Source organism: Mobula birostris, chromosome 6 (assembly GCF_030028105.1).
Source record: "Mobula birostris isolate sMobBir1 chromosome 6, sMobBir1.hap1, whole genome shotgun sequence".
Taxonomy (NCBI): domain Eukaryota; kingdom Metazoa; phylum Chordata; class Chondrichthyes; order Myliobatiformes; family Myliobatidae; genus Mobula; species Mobula birostris.
The window spans coordinates 34,070,201-34,098,193 of record NC_092375.1 but is presented as its reverse complement, the minus strand read 5'-3'; the positions used below and the strand labels follow the sequence as shown (position 1 = coordinate 34,098,193).

At 39.8% G+C, this 27,993-nt stretch overlaps 2 protein-coding genes across 10 annotated transcripts in view; both read left to right on the top strand.

The window, feature by feature from the left end:
* LOC140198924 (sentrin-specific protease 7) overlaps window positions 1-4,045 on the top strand; it is a 119,504-nt gene extending 115,459 nt beyond the window's left edge. For 3 of the 6 annotated variants that reach the window (XM_072260186.1, XM_072260185.1, XM_072260188.1), the window contains one exon: window positions 14-4,045. In XM_072260186.1, the coding sequence (XP_072116287.1) occupies window positions 14-172 (159 nt within the window). In that variant the 3' untranslated portion in view covers window positions 173-4,045. The remainder of the gene's footprint in view (window positions 1-13) is intronic. The other 3 variants (XM_072260184.1, XM_072260183.1, XM_072260182.1) reach the window with 1 other exon arrangement.
* Window positions 4,046-4,371: 326 nt separating this feature from the next.
* impg2a (interphotoreceptor matrix proteoglycan 2a) overlaps window positions 4,372-27,993 on the top strand; it is a 96,353-nt gene continuing 72,731 nt past the window's right edge. For 3 of the 4 annotated variants that reach the window (XR_011886294.1, XM_072260181.1, XM_072260179.1), the window contains exons 1-4: window positions 13,536-13,616; window positions 13,794-13,891; window positions 16,636-16,857; window positions 27,023-27,189. Coding sequence is in view for 3 of the 4 variants with exons in the window: in XM_072260181.1 (XP_072116282.1) it covers window positions 13,813-13,891; window positions 16,636-16,857; window positions 27,023-27,189 (468 nt within the window). In the remaining variant the exon portion in view is untranslated. Of the gene's footprint in view, window positions 4,543-13,535; window positions 13,617-13,793; window positions 13,892-16,635; window positions 16,858-27,022; window positions 27,190-27,993 lie in introns of those variants that run through there. The other variant, XM_072260180.1, reaches the window with a different exon arrangement.

The following is a 27,993-nucleotide window of genomic DNA, read 5'->3' as shown; positions in this document are numbered from 1 at the left end:
TCTCTTTCCACAGAATCCCATCACAAATTTTGACTTGCCATTGCAGTTGGATAAATGGTTCCTGCGTCAAGAAGTAAAGAAAAAACGGGAAGAAATACAAGATTTGATTCTGCATTTACACAATCAGCAGAGAACTGATAATGAATGCATATACAGTACATGGCACACATAGTACACAAGGTCATTTCAAGCTGTCGATCATCTTGAAGATATGAAGATTTTAAATTCAACTGTAAATGTTTGAATTAGGTAACTAATGTAGCATATTCCATTTAAAGCAGTTTTGTTTATAGCAATGTACAGTTTAATAAATTATACTGATTTGTGACTTCTTGAAACTTGCTGTTAATTTCTTACATTTGTTTCAGCCCTCACAATACCTAATGTTATTGGCCATTTAGAGCACTTTACACTCCAGACAGCAGATACCTTATTAATCTTTATCACAGTCTGAAGATGATGTGGTTCAACTGTTGCAAAAATACTGATGTTGGAATATTAATGGGTGGATTAATAATCTGAACTATTTATGTTCTGTTTTCAAGTAATTACAGAATTGGAGATGTGAGTAGTATGAAATTCTATCTAGGTTAGTACAATTGTCAAATATGTACATAATACTATAGCGTACCTGCAAATTTTCATTCATTACCTCCGATTGAGTGGTTCTTTGACTGTTATGATGAGGTTGACAAGAGTGAAAACAGATTACAGTGCAGTAATGAAAAAATTGTGCATAGGTGCCAACTATTGTTTTTAATAGAGGGGTTTTGTCAAATGTCATATTTTGCATAATTCAGTGACTACTTGTATATTTTAATCTTGGCATTGTAGGAACAGAGTGAAACTTACCAGGAAAATGAAGCTCAAAATAGAGAAAATGGAAAACTAAATGCATTATGTTAAAGGACTATCTTCCTTTTGAAAAGCTGTTCTCTAACTTTTTGTAGTTTATCCATCCATATTGAACAGATACAAACAATTTTGTCTTAATGTCTGAAAAGAAACAACATGTGAATGTAGAAATGGTAGAACTCATTTTGGAATACTGGAGAGATGCAAGTAACTTACATTGCAATAACAATTGTGCTAACTGCTTTGCTACTGTGTTGCCCTGTCTGCTTTAGAATAAATTGCCTCATGCAATTTATTTGAAGATGGAGCAGATAAGGTCAATAGCACAAATGCAGAATGTACAACTGTTTTAATGTTAATATGAGTGTATATTTTAATTAAAAGAAGAAATATGAAGGATGGTGAGTGGATCAACACCAGCATTTATTTTTCAAAGTATTAACTACTTTTGACATCCAAAAACCTTTATAAGAACAGAAGTAATCAAAGTGGGGGCAGACCATGTGTTCTGCGATTCATAGTTGATCATGTACCTTCCAGTACTTTCCTATACTGATGCCATTCTTTTAATGTTCAAAACTGGACAGATCTCTGTCTTAAATATATTTAGTACTGGGGACTCAACTGTTTATAATCTATAATATAATTGAAGGGGCTGAGTAGGCAAATTTACCAATGTTGCAAAGATAGACATTTTAGCAAGTTATGGATATTGAGATATCAAGTAAGTGGGAAAGAATTTACCAGCCAAAGTAGAATGGGCAAATATGAGGTTATCCAGTTTGGAAGGAAAAATGAAAAAAGAGAATTATTATCTAAGCCGAGTGAGACTAGAAAAGTATGAAAGCCTTTCGGGAACCTAGTGCATGAAAGACAAAAAGAAAACATGGAAATATAACAAGTACTTAAGAAAGCTAACAAAATGATGGCATTTGTTGCAAGAGGTCTCAAAAATAGGGATTTAATTCAAATTACAAGATGCAGCTAAGTCTACACCTTGAGTTCTGCCTGCATATTGCCTCTGTATATGAGGAGAAATATATTTACACTGGAGCTGTTGCAGAGAAGGTTTCTGAGGCTGATTTCTGGAATGACAGAACTGACACACAAAGAAAGATTGGGCCTATACTTTTTGGAGTGTAGAAGAATGAGAGATGATCAAATTGAAACATGGAAGATTCTTAGTTGATAATGAAAGGATACTTCCCCTGGTGGAATATCTAGAATTGGGGAACATAAGAGATTACCAGTTTCAAATGAGGGATGAAGATTTCTTTCTCTAAGTAAGTGGATAGGTAAGTAAGTGTTGTGAATATTTAGGATTCTCTATACCACAGACAACTGTGGAGGCAATCAGTGAAAATATTTAAGGCAGAGATTGACAGTTACTTAACTTGCAGTTTGAGGATAATGTGGATAGACACAGAAAGTGCTGTTGAATCCAAGATTAGATCAATTGTCATCTTATCGAATGGTGGACGAGGCTTGACAGGCCAATTGGTGTATGTATTGCCAGTGCCCTTCTTAGATATGACCTCCTTTCCTGAGAACGATCTTCAAGTTTATTGTTCTGGAAGTCAGAAACATCTGTTTTCTATCACTATCCATAATCGCTCTACATACCCTTGCTACAATTCTTTTGTTGAATAATCACCCTACTGTATATATCGCATATATACTGTATTTAGTCATTAATGCATACCACAAAGCATTTTATCAGAATTAGGTTTATTATCACTGACATGTTGTAAAATTTGTTGTTTTGCAGCAGCAGTACTGTGCAATCTATAAAAAAATTAGATGACAGTAAGAAATATAGAAATAAACAGATCATGCAAAAAGCAAGATAGTGTTGATGGACTATTCATGGATTTATTATTAGCTTGTGAAAAGTGAGAATTTGTGTGTAGTTGGATTTCATTTTCAGCTCGGGAACTCCTGTACTTGAGTTCAGCAGGTGACCCACCACAGCCATTTTGGATGAACAACTCTAGAGAGTCAGTACACTCTGGAGCTCTTCTCACTTTAGCCCTGAAGGGCTTATCTCTTATTTTGTCATTATAACCTTCATTCCTGCATCTTAACCCTTTATGCCCAAAATGGATTTTTAATATTTCAGTGGCATTATCTCACATTCTTTCAGACTTGAGGGTACTGACCTATACACTGCTTCGTAAGGAGAATTCTAACCCCTGTCTTCAATCAGTCTGGTGAACCATTGTTGTCCTTTCGATCACAAGTATATCTTTCTTTAAGTGTGCACACTATCCCTGGTTCAGTCTTTCTAGAGTCCAATATAATTGCATGTCAACTTTATTCTTGTATTCTTTTCCTCTTGGCAATAATGGCCAACATGCCAATTGCCTTCTGAATTACTTGCTGTACCTGCATGTTAGCATTCACAGGAACAGTCAGGTCCCTCTGAACAGCAACACCATTTGATCTGTCACTATTTTAAATAAGAACTACCTTTTTTTTAAACGTATGTGAATGATTTCACCTTTTCCTTTATTATAATGGGACCTCACTTATTTAGTTGGCTTGTCTTATGTCAGTTTTGAAGCCTCTGCATTATCCTTGCAATCCACAATGCCAACCAGCTTGGTGTCCTCTGAAAGCCAGGATATATTATATAGTTCCCTCATACAAACCATTGACATAGATTGTGAATAGTTCAGGTCTCAGCATCAGTCACAGCCTTCCCATCTGAAAACAACTCGCCTATTCCTTATGTTTCCTGTCATTAACCACTCCTCAGTCTATGCCACTGGTATTACCACTCTGCTCTGCTTAATAACCTGTACACCTTATCCAAACGTCCAGAACTAGACCTATTAGTTTTCCCTCTACCAATCTGCTAGCTCTAGTCAGAGAGAGAAAAAAACACATAAACTGTTTTCAGATATGATATTCTTTTGTAAATCTATGCTGTTCTTGAGTAATTTGCTTTTGAAGTGTTCCATTATCACTTCATTAGTAGATGCTGGCAGTTTCTTATTAATTTTAGATGAACATGATATTACTTCCCTGCTTGTCTTCTTTCTCAGTTTGTGGTTTATGTTACCTTCCCATCTGGGATTCATTTTAGAATCTGCAACAATATAATTAACAATAGGTAACAGAATACATTCAAACTACCTGATTGCTTCCTAAGATTTATAAGTCAGCTATTGGATGTTTATTGAAAGGTGAAGCAATATGATGTCAATGTAGTGTTTAAAAAATAAAGTCAAAAATCATGAATGTACCATGGATTCTGTTGCTGCCTTCTACTTGCTCCAGGGTCTTTGCGCTTCTGTTTGCGCATTGTTTTGTATATGCGGCTGTAAAATTATTCAAATTAATCATGGCATTTTTAAGGTTAGTGTATATTCTGTGGCATTTTTAATGAGAGTAGATCACAAATTGCTGCAAGTAAAATTTAAGAAATACTGTTTGTTATGCCTAAAGATTTGTGGAACCAGCCGGTAAGGCAGAAAGACACTAATTCTCTTTATCTGTTTCAGAGCTTCATTTATAAGGACAGAACAGGGCAAGCATTAAAATACCTATCTCAGTGTGTGCAGGCCCGCTCACTGCAGCACACCTGCTCTGCTCGATCTGCGACACGGTTCATAATCCACCCTGGCGGTGAGGCCCCGGTAGACTCCCGAGCCCCCAGTTGCTCTACTGATATAAAATTCTGCAGTAAGTAGACCAGTACATCAGCGCCGGCTCAAACCACCAAACCAATCATCACTTGTCACCACTCTCACAAGTCCCAGCCCCTGTGTTCTCATGGTTGTATTGTATTCCCACAGTTGTTTTGCATTCCCATAGTTGTCATTCTGTTGCTGCTAGGCACGTAGCCCAAGACCATGGTGGTGAAGACATTCAACGTGCACAAAGATTAATCTTTTACGTACACTGTTAGACATTCAACCTTCCATTAAAACCAGGCAATGAGAATGCTAAAATTCTCTGTGAGATGATAATACGTAAGGGAAGGTTGTTATTTCATTCAGTCACATTTAATGAGCCAGGTGGAGGGAAAAAGCAGGTTGACTATTAAAGTAGCAGATATAAAAGTCTATCAATGTTGTTATGAAGGGTAGATTCCAAGTCAAAGCTAGTTAGTAATGAGCTAGCTTCAGTAATAAACACTTCAAAATATTAAAAATCTTATAACTCAGAGATGTGGAGAAATTACTTTAATCAGAGGGTGGTAAAGCTGTGGAATTTGTTGCCACGAGCAGCTGTGGAGGCCAAGCCATTGGGTGCATTTAGGGCAGAGATAGATAGATTCTTGATTATAGACAATAGACAACAGGTGCAGGAGTAGGCCATTCAGCCCTTTGAGCCAGCACCGCCATTCACTGTGATCATGGCTGATCATCCACAATCAGTATCCAGTTCATGCCTTATCCCCATAACCTTTGATTCTGCTATCTTTAAGAGCTCTATCCATCTCTTTCTTGAAAGCATCCAGAGACTTGGCCTCCACAGCCTTCTGGGGCAGAGCATTCCATACATCCACCACTCTCTGGGTGAAAAAGTTTTGCCTCAACTCCGTTCTAAATGGCCTACCCCTTATTCTTAAACTGATTAGCCAGGGCATCAAAGGGTATGGGAGAAGGCAGGGGAGTGGGGATGACTGGAAGAATTGGATCAACCATGACTGAATGGCAGAGCAGACTTGATGGGCCGAATGGCCTATTTCTGCTCCTATATCTCATGGTCTTAATGTTTATCTGTACACTCAGCGATTCAGGAACACCTTCCCCTCTGCCATCTGATTTCTAAATGGGCATTGAACACTACCTCACTACTCTTTTAAAAACTTGTTTTTGCACAATCTACTGACTAGCTATTTAGTATACATACTTACTATAATTTTTTCTATATTTATCATGTTTTGCATTGTACTGCTGCTGCAAAGTGATGTTAAACCTTATTTTGAGAGTGCTGTAAAAAGGAAAATTGGCTGTTCCGTCTTAAACTGTTAACCAGGTATTTTCTTGAGTATGAGTGTGGGCCACGCAGGCTCATCCAGTCAGAGACAGCATTCCTCATTTAACCTTTAATTGGTTTCAGTGCTTTATATAGCTTCACTTTTCCTCTCAAAAGATAAGTTGTTTAACTGCCTGACCCACCAAAATTAAAAATTACTCTTTATAGCACCATGACTACTCTAGACTTTAGGCTACATGTGGAAAAAATGCCATGGCAGATCCACCACTTTGAACAAAACATCTGAATACAGGGTTGTAATCTCTAAGATTAGAGTGAATATATATGGTGGAAGATAATTGGGAAAATAAGGTATTTTGAGATTATGATGCACAATCTTATTCGGCTAACTCAACTTGGAGTGTATTATCCTACTTGCCTATTTAAACCTGGGGTTTAAATCTACTTCAGGGTAAGATACTGTGAATATAGTAACAAGAATCAGAATCAGGTTTATTATCACCAGTGTATGTCATGAAATTTATCAACTTGGCAACAACAGTACAGTGCAATACATAATACAGAAATAAAAGAAAATCAATTACAGTAAGTGTGTGTATGTATATTTAATAGTTAAAATAATGCAAAAACAGAAATAATAAAGTGAGGTAGTGTATAACGGGTTCAATGCCCATCACTGAGTGTGTGCCTTCAGGCTTCTGCACCTCCTTCCTGATGGTAATAATGAGAAGAGGGCATGTCCTGGGTGATGCTTTATACTTTTATCGATAAATAAATCCTGACAAGACAAATAAATCCTGTAAAACTATAATGGGGAACAAGCAGACTACTTGTGTAATGCATACTTTATATATAAACAGGATCAGCTAATGGGAGTAGAATAACAAGATCAATGCAAATCCACCTTATAAAGACTTCTACAAGTATTAACTTGTTAACAAAGTTGTAGAACGAGTAAACAATGAATTTCAGTGAAATTGTAAATAAAAATCTATCAATGTTGGAAATCTAAAACAATAGCAAATGCAAGAAATATTAACAAAATGTGGAAAGGGAAATGGAATGGTTCTTTTGATTCAGAGACTTCTTTTCACGGATGCTGTCTGACTTGCTAAGAATCTTCAGTAGTTTCTGGGAGCAATGAAAAGTTGCTTACTTCTTGGAAAGTGAAAGGTGGAAAAGAATGTGGGGATATAAATTTGCGAAGTATTAGAAGTGACAGTGCAGGTTATTTTTATAAAGAAATCTTCAAACGCATAGCACGTGGATTCATAATGAAATTTAATAAGAGAGAATCATGTTGAGCTTGTTTTGAATCTTCTTTGCACTGCATTGGATCATCTTTGATTCCATCATACTTTATACTTTATTGTTGCCAAACAATTGGTACTAGAACGTACAATCATCACAGCGATATTTGATTCTGCGCTTCACATGCCCTGGATTGCAAATATTAACTATTATAAATATTAAAAATAGTTAAAATTAGTAAATATTAAAAATTTAAATTATAAATCATAAATAGAAAATAGAAAAATGGGAAGTAAGGTAGTACAAAAAAACCAAGAGGCAGGTCCAGATATTTGGAGGGTACTGGCCAGATCGGGATCAGGATCCGTTCAGCAGTCTTATCACAGTTGGAAAGAAGCTGTTCCCAAATCTGGCCATACAAGTATTCAACCTCTTGAACCTTCTCCCAGAGGGAAGAGGGACGAAAAGTCTGTTGGCTGGGTGGGTCGTGTCCTTGTTTGTCCTGGCAGCACTGCTCCAACAGCGTGCGGTGTAAAGTCAGTCCACGGACAGAAGATTGGTTTGTGTGATGTGCTGCGCTGTGTTCACGATCTTCTGCAGTTTCTTTCGGTCTTGAACAGGATAACTTCCATACCAGGTTGTGGTGCACCCTAGAAGAATGCTTTCTATGGTGCATCTATAAAAATTAGTGAGGGTTTTAGGGGACAGGCCAAATTTCTTTAGTTTTCTCAGGAAGTAAAGGTGCTGGTGGGCCTTCTTTTCAGTGAACTCTGCTTGGTTGGACCAAGTCAGGTCATTTGTGATATTGACCCCGAGGAACTTAAAGCTTTTGACCTGTTCCACTTGCGCACCACCGATGTAAATTTGGTCGTGTGGTCCGCTACTCCTTCTGAAGTCAACAACCAATTCCTTCGTCTTGCTGACGTTGAGGGATAGGTTATTGTCTTCGCACCATGCCACCAGTTTCTTAATTTCCTCTCTGTACTTAAACTCATCATTACCCGAGATACGGCCTACAATTGTTACATCATTACAGAAAGACCATGGAAACATTACTCAAGTTATTCCAAAGCTCAGATCATGCCAATCAGAGAACACTAAAAAGTCTGACAATCTTAGAAAAAAACTAAATAGTAACTTGATAGCAGTCTTTATGATTATATAAAAAAAGTTTGAGGTAGATCAATATGCTTCTGTGTTGTAATTATTAGGTAATGTGTAAAATTGCTAAATTTGGCTGTCCTTGGGGCTAATTGGGTTTTATGTTGCTTCAGTATGGGGAATTTTAACCTTCATCTTGAAGCTTGCTAGTTCTTAACCAAAATATTGAGGTTTTTGCACAGTACTTAGGAGTTTCTGCACGTAATTTATGTGCTTTCTTCAGAGCAACATTCCATTTGTATCACTCGGAAGATGTGAAACCTGTCTTGTTTTTCATAATATGTTCCACATCCCAAATGGACTTTGGATCCAACCAGAGCAGAATTAAATAATGTTATATCAAACCTGTTTTTATTGCTTGAGGAAAAAAGGATATTTGAATATCAAGACCTCAGACTTGGCACAAAATGCACGGTTTGCCAGGAAGCAGCGAACCCTGCCCACCTGCATGCTTCTAAGAGCAGGACTTTCCACAGCTGTCAATCTCTAGGCTCTGGAAAAATACCTTATAAAGTTGTCTTCAAAACTATCTTCAGATTCATTGTAAGGATCCAACATCAGCATGCTTTCCTAGGTCTATGTCCTCAACACAGAGATGTTGTTGGCCATGTTGAGCTGGCTATGTCACTTGCCTGCCCAACACTAGACTCTTGAAACACGTACTTCACCAAGCTCAGTGGGAGGGCTGACAAAGGAAAACATTCAAGAATATGCTCAAAACCTATTCCACAAAGTGCAACATTCCCACTGACTCCTGGAAGCCTCTAGTGGCCCATGCGAATGCTCACAGGAACATTCAGAATGATATTGTAAAGCTGGAAGGCTATGCATCAGGAGCACGCAGAGGCCCTCTGTAAGCAGCAGAAGGAATGCACCATATTATAAATAACCTCTTGTCTACACCATCAGCCAGCTCCTGTCCTATCTTTAATAAAGTTCATGGTTCGCTCAATGGAAATCGCAAATCCCACAAAATCAGAGTGGAAGCATCCTTAACCCGGAAATTAAGGAGAAGAGGATTTTGTTCTAGTAGTCCACAACTCTTGCCATATCCAAAAGAAAGGTATAGGTGGAGTCAGAAAGTGATTTCCTCATAATAAGTTACCCAGCCTTTATGGTTTTATTTTTCTCCACCCTATGGTGGGGGGGAGGGGAACGTTGACTCAGACCATGAGAGGCCTGCGTCGGGCACAAGGCGCAGATTGGAAGTCTGTGTGGGGCGCCACCCCTCGCACAGACTAGAGCAATGTGTGATTAAGTGCCTTGCTCAAGGGCACAAACACGCTGCCACAGCTGAGGCTCGAACTACTGACCTTGAGGTAACTAGACGAATGCCTTAACCACTTGGTCACGTGCCCTATAAACTAACTATCAACTTAAAGAATCCTTAATTGTATGGACAATGCAAACTATCCTAGTAAATATAATTGCTAATAATAGAAAGTTCAAAGTTAATTTATTAACAAAGTACATATATGTCACCATATTCAAACCTGAGATTCATTTTTTTTGTGGGCATACTCAATAAATCATAATCAAACAATAACCAGAATAGAAGTAATGAAAGACCCCACCAAATGGATTTTCAACCAATGTGCAAAAGGCAATAAACTGTAAAAAACTAATAATAAATAAGTAATAAATGTCAATAACATGAGATAAAGAGTCCTTGAGAATGAGGCCATAGGTTGTGGGAACATTTCTGTGATGGGGCAAGTGAAGTTATCTCCTTTGATTCAAGAGCCTGGTGGCTGAGGAGTAACAACTATTCCTGAACCTGAGGGTGTGAGTCTTGAGACTCCTGTACCTTGTTCCTGATGGCAGAAACAAGAAGAGAGCACCTTGGTAGTGGGGCGCTGTGATGATGATGGATGCTGCTTCCCTGCGACAATGCTCCATGCTGATGTGCCCAATGGTGGGGAGGGCTTTACATGTGATGGACTGGGCCCTATCCACTACTTTTGTAGGATTTTCTGTTCAGGAGCATACCAAGCTGTGATATAGACTGTCAACATACTCTCCACCACACATCTTTAGAAGTTTGTCAAAGTTTTCAATGTCTTGCCAAATCTTTGTGAACTATTAAGCAGGTAGAAGTGCCAGATCCAACATCTGATCATTCAGAAATCCTCTGGGTAGGCATCTAATTCACTCACCAATTCAGGATGTAAACTGGGGCTTTGTGCTACAGCCAAAAGTCATGAGTGCAGGCTGGGGTGAAGACTATAGGCTGGATGTGTGATTGCAACCAGGGCTGAGGTCTGGAACACCAAGAGTCAGGAACATGGGCAGGTATGCTGCCAGACCTGGGTCCAGAGTGCTTGTATATTTCCCACCCCTTTTAACCCACCCAATTCACTGGGCAATTTACTTGTTGTCGTGGCTATCCCTTGAGGTCGAGGATGATGGTCTTCGTTCGGAAGTAGTGGCCCAGAGAGTGAAGACACCTGTGCGTGTATTTGTTTAACATGTACTTGATGTTGTACTCCAAGAAGCACACGATGCTTCACAAATCAACCAACTGATTCCAATGGCATGGAAACCACAACAATTGGAACTGATGGATTTGTTGCAGCCTTCACCTGCCTTCACATCCTCTGAGTTCGAAGTAACCTCGTCCGCCTGTTCCACCGTTGAGGTCTTGGTTGGATTGTTCTTTGTCAGGTTCCTCACTCTTGACCTTACCGCCATGGGTGACCCTACCAGGAGCATAGCTCCAGACGGCATTGCTCTTGGGATCACAGGACCACACAAGCTTCTCCACCACGACAAGGTGACAATCCATGGAGAAGGCAATTTACTATACAGCTAGATAGCATGTGAAGTAAAAGCTTGCTTGGATATCTTAGAGGGATGATGTCCAATAATCCCGAAAATTGGTTAGTCCACCGCTACTGAAGTTCTGAAAGTGCTGAATTATCAGACGTTTACCCTACAAAGTCACTATCCTTTCAGAAGTGAGGTGCCAGAATCAAAATGGTCTATGTGAGGTTTAATCACTGGCAAGATCCATTGGGTCAGCATAGAGTGGGGGAAAGTACATTGGCAAGACTAGAACATATTAATTCAGAAATTTGACAAGAGAATAATAGAAAATTATTCTGATTTGCTAAAGGAAAATGTCACAGTGATCAACTGGGAGAATATTCAGAAATGTACAGAGGAAATGCAGCATCTTATCCAACAAAGGGCTAAAACCATGACAGTGGTTAGTGGAGTTGAAATACCAAGTAATAATAAAAAGCTATGGCGGGGAAATGAGGTTCTCCTTTGGTGATGAGAATCGCAAATTCTTTCTCTGTGGTGATTTTATATCAGTGCATTATTTAGTTTTCTTTCAGACCAGACAAATTGTTCCATAAACTACGGCTTTTGCATTCACCACAGACTATTGTCACTGGAAACATTAGATCATCTTCAGAGGTTTTAGAACTTTATGTATGGTATGACATCTTCTGAGTCGGAGCTTTTTGAAAACATTTTTCTGATACAATAGCACCAAATGTTTTCTGAAATCTGGTCCTGAAAGATGAAGTGTTGTCGTTAAGTCCTGTGCAATCACTTCAGTGTATCTCTTTTTACTTTGGTTCATTTTATTTTGAAAGATTGATGTTATTACAAGTATGTCACACAATGCACACCGCTGTAATTTGTAAGATATAGTAATGGAAGTAACAAGAATGCCACTAATAGTCTATTTGGTATTTCTTTAATAGAGCCACTTTTTCCCATTCTGTTTTCCTGAGTTTTCTTAACTCCTCCATTATTTCCTCAAAGCCAGCCTTTCTGACAATAGATGTTTCTATTGTTAATCATTTGGGAGTGGGAATGGGGAAGTGTTTTTCATCCATTTTGATGTGGTCGCATTTAGTTATGCATTCTCTGACTAACCTCTCTGCCACTTTTCGTTTGTTAATATCCTCAATACAATCCTTAATTCTGGCAGTCATGCAACTGACCGCTTGGCCCCTGAACAACCGCTAGTGTTTTTATTTGAGCAAGAAGCTTTTGATCCTTAACAGGCTGTTGTTTATGCTATTGGCCTCAAATCCTATGGGTGAGTTTCCACCTCGACATCAAAGGTACCATTCATCCCACCTTTACATGAAAGACCGAAACATCTTCAGGTTCTGATGAAGGTTCGCAGACCCGAAATATTGACTTTCCAGATGCTGCCTGGCCTGCTGATTTTTTTTTCCAGCATTTATTATTTTATTCCGGATTTCAAGCATCTGCGGTTTTTTTCTCATCTCTGAGATGTCGATTTAACTATTTCATTATGGGGGCCCCAATCGCCGGGTTTTTTTTTGTTCGATTCTCCATTCGTCTCTTCCTGTTTCATTCATCCAGGTTGCAAAACTGGGACCCGTGGCATAAAGGTTAATTACACGCTTGCTTTCCGAGAATTTAGAGCAGACATTCACGGAGCCTGAAATCCTCGCATTCACACCCGTGGAGAAATGCTCGTTGCGTGTGGGCTGAAGAATCTAAGTCTTGAACCTGGTTGCGTGCCCCGAGAAGCTTCTTAGCATTAGCGTGGTAATGAGTGGTTGTAAACTCACAGCTCAGTGAAATCCAACCTCTGCCTGCAAGAACGGTGTTGAAAGTCAAGCCAGCGCACAAGTACCTGAAAGTTTTGGGCCGCTGGTTCAAAAGGAAAACAACACAATGCATAACTGCGAATGGCCGCCCGCATCAAAATTTTAAGTAAAAGAAAAGGGGGTTGAAATCAGTACCAAACTTCTTGTGTACAAAATGTCAAAAATTGTAACTTTCCAGCCAGCTACCCGTGAACTGCAGTTCATGTAAATAAAGCACATACAGTAAATTTTAAAAGAATAAAGAAATGGATAAAATAACCCCGGTGTTTTTGATGCGGCTGGGCTTATGATCCGATTTTTTTTAAACTTTGAGAGATATAATATATTGTGCCGAATTTCCAAGATTAGTTTGATCAACTATAAACACAAATATAACGAGCGAGAAGCTTCACTGAGCTCTGCATAAGATTGATAACAGATTCCATACACGCTTATTGAATCGAGTTACGATGGGTAGGATTGACTTGACGAAGGGCCTCGGCCAGAAATGCCGACTGTTTATTCATTTCCATAGATACTGCCTGACCTGCTGAGTTCCTCCAGCAGAGTAGCGTGCTGCTTTTGATGTGACAGTGTTCAAAGTTTGATAATTAGTTTTTTTTAATAGAACAAGTTAGACGTGTGTTCCGACATCCAGTTAACAACGGTAAATGACGCGGTCCCTATAATTGGAAAGCCGATTAGAGGGATACGGGTGTCGTTGAAGTCTTCTGCGGCAGTAGGGACAGGTTTCTCTTAGAACCGTCCCCTTGGCGCCTGATTACACGTTCATTAAGTTCATAAGCGCACTTAGAAAAGGTGAGTTACATGTTTTAATTAAAATATTTACAAAGGCTGTCTCACCATTGCCAAAAATCCTCACTGCAAGTTATTGAGGTCTAGTATTTATCAAGTACCTATATTTATAGAACCCATTTCTCCCAGATTGTCCCCAACCATAGACATGTTTCTATTGATTCTCTCTTTATTTTGTAGATTGTATAAAGGAAAGAAAATGTTAGGTTATTGGTGGAAAACCTCTTCAGTGTTTCCATGTGTCTTTCTACTCAACTGCGTTTTAGAGGCAAATTCAGGTACTTTTTTAAAAAATTAGTTAGCGTTTCCAAATAGTATGCAATGCACTATGATTAAAATAAGTCTTGCACTTGAAATCGGCACTGCAAATGTAATTAATTGTAATCGTTGTACTGTTCTTTCAAATACACATACAGAAGTGATGCAGAATGTAAATTGTGTTGAGATGAATGCACGCCTTTTTGTTTAAACTTTTCCTTTTTGCTTTTCTGTATCTGGCTCTTCCGTTTGCTCTCTTGCATCTGGCACGGATGGCTGTGATTCATGTCTGAGCATTGACAGTGAGTGGTAACAGGCCATTCACCACGATAATATCACAACCAAGCCTGACGTTGTCCCGACCCGCTGTCCACATACCTGGGTGTTTGGCAGGGCATTCTGGACAGTGAATAGGAGCGGAAATCCTGGCTCCACTCTTTTCCTCCGAGACTGGAATAAAATTGAGACAAACTGTGGCATCATTTTTGCCATCCTGTCTGAGTCCAGGGAGCTCAGTACAAACAAGGGACTAATACACTTCGAACTTCTGTATCCTCCTAATAAGTATTTAAACATCCTGAAGAATTTAATGCCAATCAGACAAAACAAGAAATGAAAGAAAATTTTACATTAGGGAGACATTTTGAGAAGTAATTGAAGTAAAAGAGATTGTTTGCTATTTACGTAGCCAGTTGCTGTCTGGAGTTATGAATGCTACAAGGTTTAGAATAACTCAGCTTCACAGTATTACAATTACAATTCATGAAGCCTACTTGCCTTAGTTCTTTACCAAATAATTGCAGTGCTGATACTAATGTATATCAGCTGTGGTATATTTGTTAGGATTGTTGCCTCCGAGTCAGAGTCTGAGTCCCGCAGGAGACGTGAGAATTAATCCCAATTGAAAAAAAAATTAAAGTGCTGGAAATACCCAGGAAGGAAGGTTGCGTTTATGGAGAGTGAGGCAGAGGCAAAGTTTCAGTTCAAAGTGCTTTCATTAGAATCTTGATGCCTCAGGGTATGAACTGAGACGATTTTGCACCGTCGAAGGCCATCGTTTTGAGTGTGACACTGAGTTGCTATTTCAGCCAGAGTGTAAAAGATCCAATCGATTATTTTGAAGCAGAACCAAGGAGATATCCATGGTGACCTGCCGACTATTTTGTTCTCAGTCCGTATCATTATAAAAATAGCAGAATATTTTTGACAGGCAGTGAGGAGGCAGGTGAAGGTGAAGCTGGTTCAGGGGATGAGCCATGCTGGGGTATTGTGAGGAGCAGCGTGTTTGAGCTGGGGTAGCAGATGGAGTTGGTAACACTGCCGGAGATCGTGTGAGCAATTTGGAGAGGAGTCAATGCCGAAGAGTTTCGATAACCCTCCACCTAACCCGGACAATTTAAATGCTGGCACAGATAGTGTCGGGAATGAAGGTGATGGTCGGGTTGTTTTTGCTCGCTCTCCCACGAATGTGCATTCCTTACTCCACAGCACCAAAGCTGTTGTGCGTTTTTGCCTCGCTGGTGTGATGAACTGGGCCCAAGACTTTGGCTTACTCTGGCTGCTCAGGAAGTGCATCCCGGACTCACTCTGGTTTGGAATGCTGTTCGTTTGCTTCTACTGTTTGCATGATTTGTGTTTTTTTCCTCTCTCTGCGCAGTGGTCTTGGTCTTTTTTTTTCAAATTAGGTTATCTGGGTTTCTCGTTTTGTGGCTGCCTGTAAGCAGACAAATTTCAAGGTGCATAATTCATACATTCTTTGATAATAAATGCTCAATATCACTCTGCTCTTTGTGGAACCTTGGAATGTCCTGACTTACCACCATATTTTCTATAATAAAGAAGTGACTGCATTGCTTATGAGATACCTTGAGGTTTGTGATACAGTATTTATAATTTATTTCCCTTAATCTGTTTCATGAAAAGCAAAGTAGAAACACAAGTGACTTCAGGTGCAGGCATCAGGACTTATTCAGGGTCTTGACCTGAAACATCGACGATCCCTTTGCCTCTCCAGATACTCCCTGACCAGCTGAGTCCTCCCGCAGTTCATGAAGAAAAAAATAGTTGAAAATTCAAGCCTAAAAATAAAAATACAGGAACTATGCTAAATTTTTGCTGGATTTGTCTTGAGGCAAATCATAAATGTAAGAATTAATATACCTGTATGAAATAGATTATGCATTTCACTTGAATCTGTGCTTAGGTTTTTGAGTAAAATTAACAAATCAATAGCCCCCATTACAATGTTTTTCTCTGAGGATGCGAATATTCTAAATTTTAACTACACTGTGCATTGATTTTCAACATTAAATAAAACATTACATCTACAATCGATATTTTGTTGTAGACAACAGCATCATGATAACATTAGTTGGAGCTTTCGCATGAAAATGAGGTAATTTCTGATCACTGGAGGCAGATGTGATAAAAAGCCTCAATTCTTCAGACATATTATCTACTGTGAGACATGTTTTAGCCCAGGTTTTTCCAGATATTTTAATGCTCATATGTTTTGATTTTATAATTAAGATCATTAGTTTATTCTGAATAAAAGGCAAAAGCTAGTTTTATTTTATTCAGTTATGAATTTAGAAATCATTTTTTAGGTCTCATTCTGTTACTTTAACTATTTTAGATCTATTTTTATCACTTAGAACAACAGTCTCAGTTTACTGTGGTGACATGTTACAAGATATGTAGGTGAAAGTAAAATGCTGACAATGTCAGGTTATCGGTAGTGCACATATGGATTTATCTGTTTCAGATGTATTGAAGGGGACTTCAGGTGAGAGAAGACAGCATCAAGATCCTGGAAGTCTGCCTCATGGCAGCACTAAATCGCTTGAAACTGGAAGCGCTGTGCAGATAACTGATCGGAGTACCAGACATAAACGATCCTTTTCATTTCCAAGTGATATTAAACTGTGCCCAGAGGAAACTGTGTCACAGGCCATTGGCAGCTACTTCAAGTATTACAAGTTGAGAGGTAAGACAAGTCCTTTTACTATTTAGCAGCCTTTAACTTTTTCTATGCTCTCCAGTGAAACTTCTGAAGACGTTGTTTTTTCTGGAACAACTATACATTTCTTCTGTGTATCCTTTGCATCCAAAATTTTAGAAATATATACTTCAGAAAAAGGAATTAAGAATGATTTATTATGAGATCTTGTATTTTAAAACAAAATAAATCTGCGAGGGTTTTTAAAAATATCTGCAGCTTCTGATGATGATATTAAACACAGATGAGCCAATGTTGCAGCTCCCAGACTATTTCAGATGGATTCAATTAAGGCCAAAAGTCATCTCAGATCCACGAAGCTGGGATATCACTTATTCCTGATAATAACTAAAGATGTTTTAAGAACACAAAGAATAGGAGCAGGACTAGGCAATACTCCAGTTGTGACTAAGCCAATGTTTTATGACCTCCCTACTCTTATATATTCTATAACCTGGACAATGAAGGCAAGGATTCCATATTCTTTTTTACAGGCTGATCTTCCACATCAACTCTGCTTTCTCGTCCTCTTCCTATAATCTTTAATTTCTTTTATGCCCAAAAATCTCCAATCTCAGTCTGACTGTAAGCATCTGCAGGCTCAAGGGAAAATGATTCCAATATTCTGAGTGAAGGAATTTCAGCTCATCTTGTTATGGAGTAACTGATCACACAGTATATAAAAACGCCTTTTGGTCCACCATGCCAACCATCAAGTACCCCTCTATACCAGTACAAAGTTTTGGTATGTGGTCCCTTCCTTTGACTTCTATGCCTTGGTGGATCAAGACTTGGTCTGGGTAATGATGATCGCATTGTTCTGTCTCAAAAGACAGTGGAAATTATGTCACTGGAGTGACCTCTCCAAGGCACAAGATTGGGTGGAAGGCATAGAGATCTTGGGATATCCATTCGTCAAGATCCCCCCTGTCGGCCTCACCAGTGTAGTCCAAAGGAAAGTGAACCAATATGTTTGGCACCGGCTTGGCTGCAGGAGCTGCCGGAAGGATGTTCAATGACGTTCAACTGCCTTAGGAACTCCACTCCAGATTTTCTGTCTGGGTTTACTCCTGTAGCCTTCATCTCTCCCGAGGTTGCCCACAAGGCAGTGGGGCTATTTACCCATAGCTGGGGATATGGTTCATGAGTACCAGGGCATGTCCACGTGCTGGTGGGCCTGCCTGCTGTGTGTGCAGGGGCCAGACCTCCTCCCCGTTCTCTGTAGTTCAGCCCCAGTCCGCAGGGTGTTCAGTTTTTGTATGTTGCCAGCAAGGAGGCTCTACCTGAGTCTTGCTGTTGGAAAGGCCATGTACTGGCAGGGAGAGACTGACACATTCAGCTCCCTTTTCACGTGACTGCTAGCTGGCAGTGGAAGCTGAAAGCGAGAGCGACAAGCACTGCACACTACACCACCACACTAGACGCATCACGACAACCATTTGACACACACCTCACTCACCCCTAACACTGAACTAGTTCCACAACCCATGCAGCCAATTTCAAGAACCCTACAACTCATGTCCTCAGGAGCCCACATAACCGGTCAGCCCACATACCACAGGCAGTACATCCCAGAACCTGTCCATCCAAGTTGTTAATGAATACAACAAATAGTTCGGTTTCCAGTACCTTTCCTTGTGATTCCCCACTGGCTATTGACGGTCAATCATAAAGCAATGCGACCATCACCCTCTTTAGCTTCCTTGCATTAATACACTCGCACAAGGGCTCCATGGGCTCAGAACACCATGAGTTGTAGAGTTCTTGAAGTTGGGTCCATGGGTTGTGGAATTAGTTCAGTGTTGGGGGTGAGTGAAGTTATCCACACTAGTTCAGGAGCTTGATATTTGAAGGGTAATATTGAAGCAGACCTCAATTTGGGACCTTGTCAAGGGTTTATTGAAATCTATCTAGACTATTCAATGGCCCTTAGATACCTCTGCAAAATAATTGAATCAAATTGGTCATACAGGGATCTAACAATGGTATGCATTCTTTGATTAATCCCTATCTGTCCAAGTATATATTAATTTTGTTCTTCAGGCTTTTTTCCAACAACTTCCGTCCCATTTATGTTAGACTCACAAACCTGTAGCTGCCTGGCTTATCCCTTACAGCTCCTCCTGAATAAAGATATCTTGTTTGTTATCTTCTGGTCATGTATCACCTCACCTGTGGTCAATAAAGATTCATATATCTCTATCGGAGTCCCAGAAATATGTTTGCCTGCCTGAGAAAGCATCCTTGAATAGCTATCGCCAGGCTTTGGAGATTTATTCACCTTTAAGCCTGCTAATAGTGTACAACTCGTTTATTTAAATGCAAATACTTATTTGGAAACTGATTCCTAAGTTTTAGATGCTTCAACCAGCAAAAGCAATCTTTTGGATTTACTCTTATCAAAGTTTATTTTCCAAGCACATGTATGTCACCATATACAACCCTGAGATTAATTTTCTTGTGGGCGTTGACAGTAGAACAGAGAAATACAACAGAACCAATGAAAAACTAGACATAAAGACTGACAAAACAACCAATGTACAAAAGAAGGCAAAGTGTGGAAATACAATAATAAATACGTAAGTAGATAAACATGGAACACATGTTCTAAGATCTATGGGTTCTGGAACTAGTTCAGTGTTGAGGTGACTGAGGTTATTCACACTAGTCCCGGAGCCTGATGTTCGAAGGGATATTACTCCAAGGAAGAAAGTCCTAACTGTTTCTGAATCTTGTGATGTAGCACCTGAGGCTCCTGTACTTCCTTTCCATTGGCAATGGCCAAAAGGGAGCATGGCCTGGACGGTGGGGATCCTTGACGATGGATGCTGTTTTCTTGTGACAGGCAGTATCAATCACTTTTTATAGGCTTTTCTGTTCTTGGGCACTAATAGAGTTGTAGAGCCATAGAAAAGTACAGCACAGAAACAGGTCTTTTGGCCCATCTAGTTCATGCCAAGCCATTTAAACTATCGACCTGCACCTGGACCATAGCCCTCCACACCCCTGCCATCCATGTAACTATCCAAACTTCTCAAGCTTTGAAATCGAGCTCGCATGCACTGGCAGCTCATTCCACACTCTCACAACCCTCTGAATGAAGACGTTTCCCCTCATGTTCCCCTTAAACTTTTCACATTTCACCCTTAACTCCTGACATCTGGTTGTAGTCCCACCAGCCTCAGTGGAAAAAGCCTGCTTGCGTTTACCCTACCTATACCCCTCATAATTTTGTATACGTACCTCTGTCAAATCTCCTTTTAATCTTCTATGTTCCAAGGAATAAAGTCCTAACCTACTCAATCTTTCCATGTAACTCAAGTCCTCCAGAACCGGCAACATCCTTGTAAAATTTCTCTGCACTCTTTCAACCATATTTACTTTTTTCTTATAGGTAAGTGATTAAAACTGCATACAGTACTCCAAATTAGACCTCACCAACATCTTATACAATTTCAAGATAACATCCCATCTCCTGTACTCAATACTTTGATTTAATGAAGGCCAATGTGCCAAAAGCTTTCTTTATGACCCTATCTACCTGTTACACTACTTTCAATGAATTATGAACCTATATGCCCAGATCCTTTTGTTCTACCACCCTCCTCATTGCCCTATTGTTCACTGTGTAAGACCTACCCTGGTTAGTCTCACCCAAGTACTTGTCTGCATTAAATTCCATTTGCCACTTTTCAGCCCATTTTTTCAGTTGATACAGATCCCACTGCAAGCTCTGATAGTCTTCCTTGCTGCCCACTACATCCCCAAACTTGGTGTCATCTGCAGATGTGCTGATCCAGTTAACCACATTATCATCCAGATCATTGATATAGATGACAAACAACAAAGCACGCAGCACTGATAACCTGTAGCACTCCACTAGTCACAGGCCTCCAGTCAGAGAGGCAACCCTCTACTACCACTGTCTGACTTCTCCCATGAAGTCAACGTCCAATCCAATTTACTACCTCATTATGAATGCCAAGTGACTGAAGATTCTTGACCAAACTCCCATGCAGGGCCTTGTCAAACGCCTTGCTAGAGTCCATGTGGACAACATCCACTGCCTTGTGTTCATCAACTGAGGAAATTACCTTTCTGGTAACTTCAAAAAAACTCCATAAGATTGGTTAGACGTGACTCACCACACACAAGGCCATGCTGACAATCCCTTATCAGCCCGTGTCTATCCAAATACTCGTATATCCTTTCCCTTAGAACACCTTTCAATAATTTTCCCAGTACCAATGTCAGGCTCACCAGTCTATAACTTCCTGGTATAGTTTTCAAGCCTTTCTTAAACAATGGAACAATATTGGCCATCCTCCAGTCCTCCAGTACCTCACCTACTAGGACTCCTGCAGTTTCTATGCTTGCCTCCCACAATGTCCAAGGGAGCACCTTGTCAGGCCCTGGAGATTTATCCACCCTAATTTGCCTCAAGACAGTAAACACCTCCTCCTTTGTAAACTGTATAGGGTCCATGATCTTGTTTCTGCTTTGCCTCACTTCTATAATCCATCTTCTGACTAAACAGAGATGCAAAAAATCCATTTAAGATCTCTTCCACCTCTTTAGGCTACATGCATAGATTACCGTTCTGATCTTCCAAAGGACAAATTTTGTCCTTTGCAATCCTTTTTCTCTTAATATATCTGTAGAATCCCTTAAGATTCTCCTCCACTTTGTCTGCTAGGGCAGCCTCATGCCCTTTTTTAACCTTCCTGATTTCTTTCTTAAGTGTTCTGTCAAATTTCTTATCCTCCATAAGCACTTCATTTGCTGTTTCCATACCAGGCCACGATGCAACTAGTCAGGATACTCTGTACTGTGCATCTGCGGAAGTTTGTCAAAGTTTTAGATAACATGCTGAATCTTCACAAGCTTCTAAGAAAGTAGAGGCGCTGCTGTGCCTTCTTTGTGATGGCATGTGCTGGGCTCAGGGTAGATCCTCTGACATGATAATGCTGAGGAATTTAAAGTTACTGACCCTCTGATTCCATAAGGAGTATTCGCTCACAGATCTCTGGTTTCTTTCTCCTGTAGTCAATAAGTAGCACCTTGATTTTTGCTGACATTGTTGTGGCACCATTCAGCCAGATTTTCAATCTCCTTCTCGTATGTATTTCATTGGGATCATTGAAATCACTTTGCATTCTCCTAAATGCCAGAGAATAGTGGTCAGCTCGGTTAGGTAATAACAGAAAAAGCTAGAAATAGCCAATAGGTAAAACAGTATCCCTGGAGAACGAAACAGGATTAACATTTCAACCTGATGAAACCACAAACAAGCCATAAACTCTCTCCTGAATCTGTCCTGATGCAGGGGTTAGACTGAAACGTTGACGATTCCTTTCCTCCCGCAGATGCTGCTTAACCTGCTGAGTTCCTCCTGCGGACTGTTACTTCAGGTTCTTGTAATTGAAGTGTCTTGTGTCTCCAGAAGTTCTCTCCACAGTTGCTGCCTGATCTGCTGAATATATCCAGCATTTTCTTTAAGATTTTCAGCATTCACATTACTTTTCTCTGCTTTCCCAATTTTTCTTCTTCCTCTGTCACTCCCTGTATCCTAAGAAATGAAGCAGTGACCAGTTACCCACTCACCTCCTCCCTCACCACCAGACAGTCCTTCCAGGTGAGGCAACACTACACCTGCGAGTCTGTTGAGGTCATTTACTGTATCCAGTGTTCCTGGTGCAGCCTCTCCTAGATTGGTGAGACCCGACTTAGATTGGGGGACTGCTTCATCAATCAACAAGCAGGATTTCCATTTTAATTCCAATCCCCATTCCCATTCTGACATTTCATCCATGACCATCTCTGCTGCCATGATGAGGCCACCCGAAGATTGGTGGAGCAACACTTCATATTCTGTCTGGGTTGCTTCCAACCTGATGGTATGACCATTGATTTCTCTAACTTCACATAATTTCTCTCCTCCACCATCCTCCTTTTCTCTTTTTCCATTTCCCCCTTTTAGCTCTCCTCTTACCCTCATCTCTCTCCTCACCTGCCTATCACCCCTCTCTGGTGCCCCTACTCCTTCCCTTTCTCCCATGGCCCTCTCTCCTCTCCTATCAGTTTTGTTCTTCAGACCTTTATCTTTTCCATCTACCACCTCCCAGCTTCTCATTTTATACCCCCTCCCTCCCAACCTACCTATCATCCCACCTGGCATCACCTATCACCTCCCAGCTTGTATTCCTTCCCCTCCCCCCCACCTCCTTAATCTGACTTCTTCCCCCTTCTTTTCCAGTCCTGAAGAAGGGTCTCAGCCTGAAACATTGAATCTTTATTCCTCTCTATAGATGCTGCCTGACCTGCTGAGTTCCTCCAGCACTTTGTGTGTGTTGCTCTGGACTTCCAACATCGGCTTTCATTGACTGTCCTTCAGAATGTCCCAACAACGCACACGCTCTGGTGGTCAGTTAGGGACGGACAATAAATGCTGCCTCTCTCAGCAATACCCATAATTCTTGAATGATATTTTTTTCTTTAAAATAGATTATGTCAGAACCTACCAAATATTAATTATTTCTTATTACAGACTTCTTTTAAAATCCCCATCTGTTGGTTGTGCAACTACCGTTCAAATACTTTGAAGTTCATGTGTTCACTTTTGTTTTTGCTTTAAGCAGCAGTCAGCTTCATTGCAGATCAGGGAATGGAGTAAGCAGATTGGTAATCTTCACTCCACTGGACATCTGTTATTAGTGCTAATTCAATGCTGACAGTTTGCTGCCAATACCTGTAAAATAACAGTGGGATTTCACAACCCCTTCAGTCTTCCGTCCAGCTACTTGTAGAATATTCACTCACTCTATTTGCCAAAGAACATATTGAAGGCTGATGTAACTGCCCAGGCAGCCTCAACAAGTTGCCTCTGAATGGAAACCTTGAATCTCCCTGAGCTTAGCTTGAAGCTTAACCTGTTTATGACTATTGGTGCGCTTTGCTAATTAGTTATTTGCTAGGTTACCTTTTGAAAACAGTTTATGCTAACAATGATAATCCAAACAATAAAGGATTCATTTAACATCCCAATAATTTTTCATTCCTTTCTTCTTGATTCACTTGTGAGTTTTACTGTGCCCTGTTGCAGCCAGTAGGATTCTTACCTTAATCATTGCTCAAGAACAGTTGCTATCCTTCAACTATCATGCTATTGAAGAAAAGGAGATAACTACACTCATTTAAGGACTCTTTTATCTTGTTATTTCATACTTACCATTTATTGCTAGTTATTTATATCTACATTTGCACAATTTGTTCTCCATTGATCCTGTTTACAGTTATTGTTCTATCAATTTGCTAAGTATGCCCACGGATAAAGAATCTCAGGATAGGAAGTGGTGACATGTATGTGCTCTGAGAATAAATTTTACTTTGAACTTTGTTTGCATAACTGGTAGGATATAATTGTGAGCTACAAAGATCTAAGATCATTTTTTTTTAATTTCCAAAGTACATTTGCAATAAAAAATGGGAAGTTCTAGGAATACTCTGCGCAGGACAGGCAGCATCAGCGGAGAGGGAATGAGTTAACTTTTCCAGCTGGTAACCATTTCACTAAACCATGAATAGTCGAGGTAACCAGATTGTAAGTTGCAAATGAATAAGGGAGGGGGGAAATCCTGAAAGGGAAAATATGTGATACTGTGTCAAAGTCGAAGCTGAGTTCATTGTCATCTACACAAGTCCATGTGTGCTATAAAAAAAACTTACTTGCAGCATCATCACAGGCAGATAAGCAACATTCACAAAAAATACATAAACTTGAAGTAGACACAATTTTTACAAGAGAAAGCACAGTTAGGACACAAAAAAGCAAAGTCCATTTTAGTGCAGAGAGATCAAAGTGGTCATAGTATTGTGAAACTAAGTTTAAAGATTTTGTCTGTTGGTTCAAGAACCTAATGCTTGAACCTGTGGGTAATGATGACATTACAGATTCAACGACAGAAAGAATGAAAGTGTTTAAGTTAAAAGAAACAAAAGACTGATCTAGAAGCGTAATTGATATGAGAAGCTAATCAATATTACCATCGGAAAGCACTGTGAGTGGTGAAAGACTGAAATATAAACACTGTTGTACTGAATGAGCAGTGCAATGGCAAATAGATCTCGGTCAAGGCAAGTGCAAGGTGGTGCATTGTGGGAAAGCTGTTAGCGCTGTGAGGAACAGAAGCATCTCGGTGTATCATTCCAAATATCCCTAAAGGTAACAGCACAGGCAGATAAATTGTTTAATAAGGAATACAAGAATATTGTCTTCATTAACTCGGGCGTAAAATGTAAGAGCAGGGAGTTCATGATACAACTTTATAAAATGTTAGGCCACATCTGAAGTACAACGTGCAGTTCTAGTCAACACGCATTGTGAAAGGATGTGACTGTACTAGAGACTATGCAGAAGAGGTTCACCAGAATGCAGCCTCAAGCTCGGATAGTCTGTTTGGGGCAGAGATAAGATAGGGAGAATATTCAACCCACCATATCCATGCTCACAACTGAGTACCTGTCTATAATCTCGTTACAATATTTTGTCCACAGCCTTCCATACCTTTGCATGTTGATGCTTCTTATATATTGTGACAGTACGTGCTTCAGTGCGTGTGTTTCAGATTCCATCCACTCTCATTGTGAAAAAATGATACCGTTTTAAGTCCTTTGCCATTTATTTAAATCTATGTTGTCTACTCTTAAAAGTGTCCTAATATCTATCATATCTCTGCCCCAAACATATCCCACTTTAGTCGCCTCCACTTCAAGAAAAACAGGCACAGACTATCCAAGCTTGAGGCTATATTCTGGTGAAACTCTTCTCCAAATTCTCTAGTGCAATCACGTTCAACACCAGAGCTCACTGCTCTTCACTTGTCATCTCAAAGTTCAAAGTACATTTATTATCGAAGTGTGTATACATTATACAATCTTGAGGCTCATCTCCTTACAGGCAGCCACTAAACAGAGAAACCCAAAGGAGCCCATAAAAAAAGAGACCATCAAACACCCAAGGTGCAGAGAGGGGAAAAAGCAAATCATGCAAATGATAAGAGTCAGCAAATCGCATTCAGAATGTGAGTCCGGAGCAATCGAAACAGGCCACAGCGTCGGTTCAGTGCAGAGCCAAGTAAATGTCACAGAGGAAGAAATAGCTTCTGGTAAGATGGTGACGCGCTTGGACGTAGCAGCTTATACAGGGTCAACCAAAGGTCCTGCTGAAGGGTCTCGGCCCGAAGTGTTAACTGTTAAAGAGGTTGTTAGCTTTAAAATGCACCCACCTCATTGCTAAAGATCCTGAGATGAAGATTAATCAGTGACATGAAAAAAAAATGGCCCATCAGTTTACTACATCAGATTGATTGGCATCCTCAAATTGTCCTGTACAGTGCTGAGATGCTGATCATGTTGTCGTTTGGGAAATAGAGGCCTAGCTGTGGAGGGTGTTGTATGATGCCAAGTTCAAGACTCATTTAGCACAGTGCCAACATGTGAATTTCCAGAAGCCAAGCACCTTCTCTTAAAACTCTACACCATTCCTGAATTAAACATGCATGTCCAACCTATGGCCAGGAGGACGGTGGTAGCTCACTGATTTTTGTAGCATATCACATGTAAAGGAGACCTATCTACTCATGATTCAGACTTCCATTTGAGAGTCCACTGTACATCTTGAAAACTGGCAGGATTTCTTTTGATCATGCTGACCTCATGGTCACACAGGTGTAAATGGATGATTTTGAAAGAAGTAACCATTATGGCAGAAGCCACAATTTGTAAAAAGTTGTATATGGGGTGATGTGAGCTCTGGGGTATGGATATGCTGGTTGGCTATGCAGATTTAGTTGGTGCACACTACAGGTTTTGTTGTTGCCTGACTGTTCTGTATTCTGTGTTAATATAACATTGTAATGAGTAAATATAGCTGGTTTTGCCATTATTTAATTTTCAAATTCCTTAGCACAATAAGAGTAGTTTGCAAATGTCTGCCTAGCTAATTATTAAAGATAACTATTGCAATCGCAAATGTGCTTTACTATTGAAAATGAACTTATCCTTCAGATGGTTACCTGAGATACACAGATGAATTAAAGCAGTTTTATGGAAGAGTTGGTGTAAGTCACTCTCTCAATGTGACTATTTTTTTTAGTGTGTCAAGAAGCAATATGGGAAGCATTCAAAACCTTCTGGGACAGGTTACCTGAGCGACATGAACATCAATCTTGGATAGACGCTTGCAATCAAGGCATCATCAATATTTTTGACATCGGCATGAACTTCAGCCAATCAGAAGAACACCAAAACTTGATTAAGGAGGTATATCATGCATTGTTATTGAAATGTAGTCTTATATTTGCCTTTTTAAAAATCATGTTCAATTGGGGTGCATATTCGTAATTAAACTCTGTTGCGCTCCTCTATAATTTCTTCTTCAATTTTCTCTATCTTTTCAACATGTGCTGACCTATTCCTTTCTGTTGGTAAAGGTCAACTGTTTATGCTAAATTGTTGTACCATTGGCAGCAGTCAACACCTCTTTTAATCCTTCATGTATGAGCAAGGCCAGGGTCTTATTAGTTGACTCTACTCTTGACACTCACATTTGTATCCTTCCAGCAGGGGACACTGGAAGACAATCAGCATTAAACAGCTTGGTTCACTTTTTGCTTCCCTTGCTGACACAAGATGTAAAATTTAAAATGTCCTTTGCCAGTGCCCCAACCAGTATTGAAGAACTCAAAGCAGACAAGAATTCAATTATGTATTTGCCTGATCTCTAAACTCTGTGCTGTGATTATCTGACAAACAATTTAAACTATACAGTGTAATTTAAATGTAAAATATGTTGGAGACTGTAAATTGTTCTATTTATACATAGATGTTATTTAAACTTCTCAAAGGCTGAGATTCAAATTGAACAATTGACTCATCTGTTGATAGGGTCTAGATGGCAAAATGGCTGCTTTTGTCTTTGGTTTAGAACGTTCGAATATCTTCTGCTTTGAGATGTGTAATTTACATGTAAAAATGATAAGGAAAATGGAAATGCAGTCTGATGTGACTGATTTAAAGAGAACTATTATTGATTCCATCGTGACTGAAAAGGACTTGATATAACTT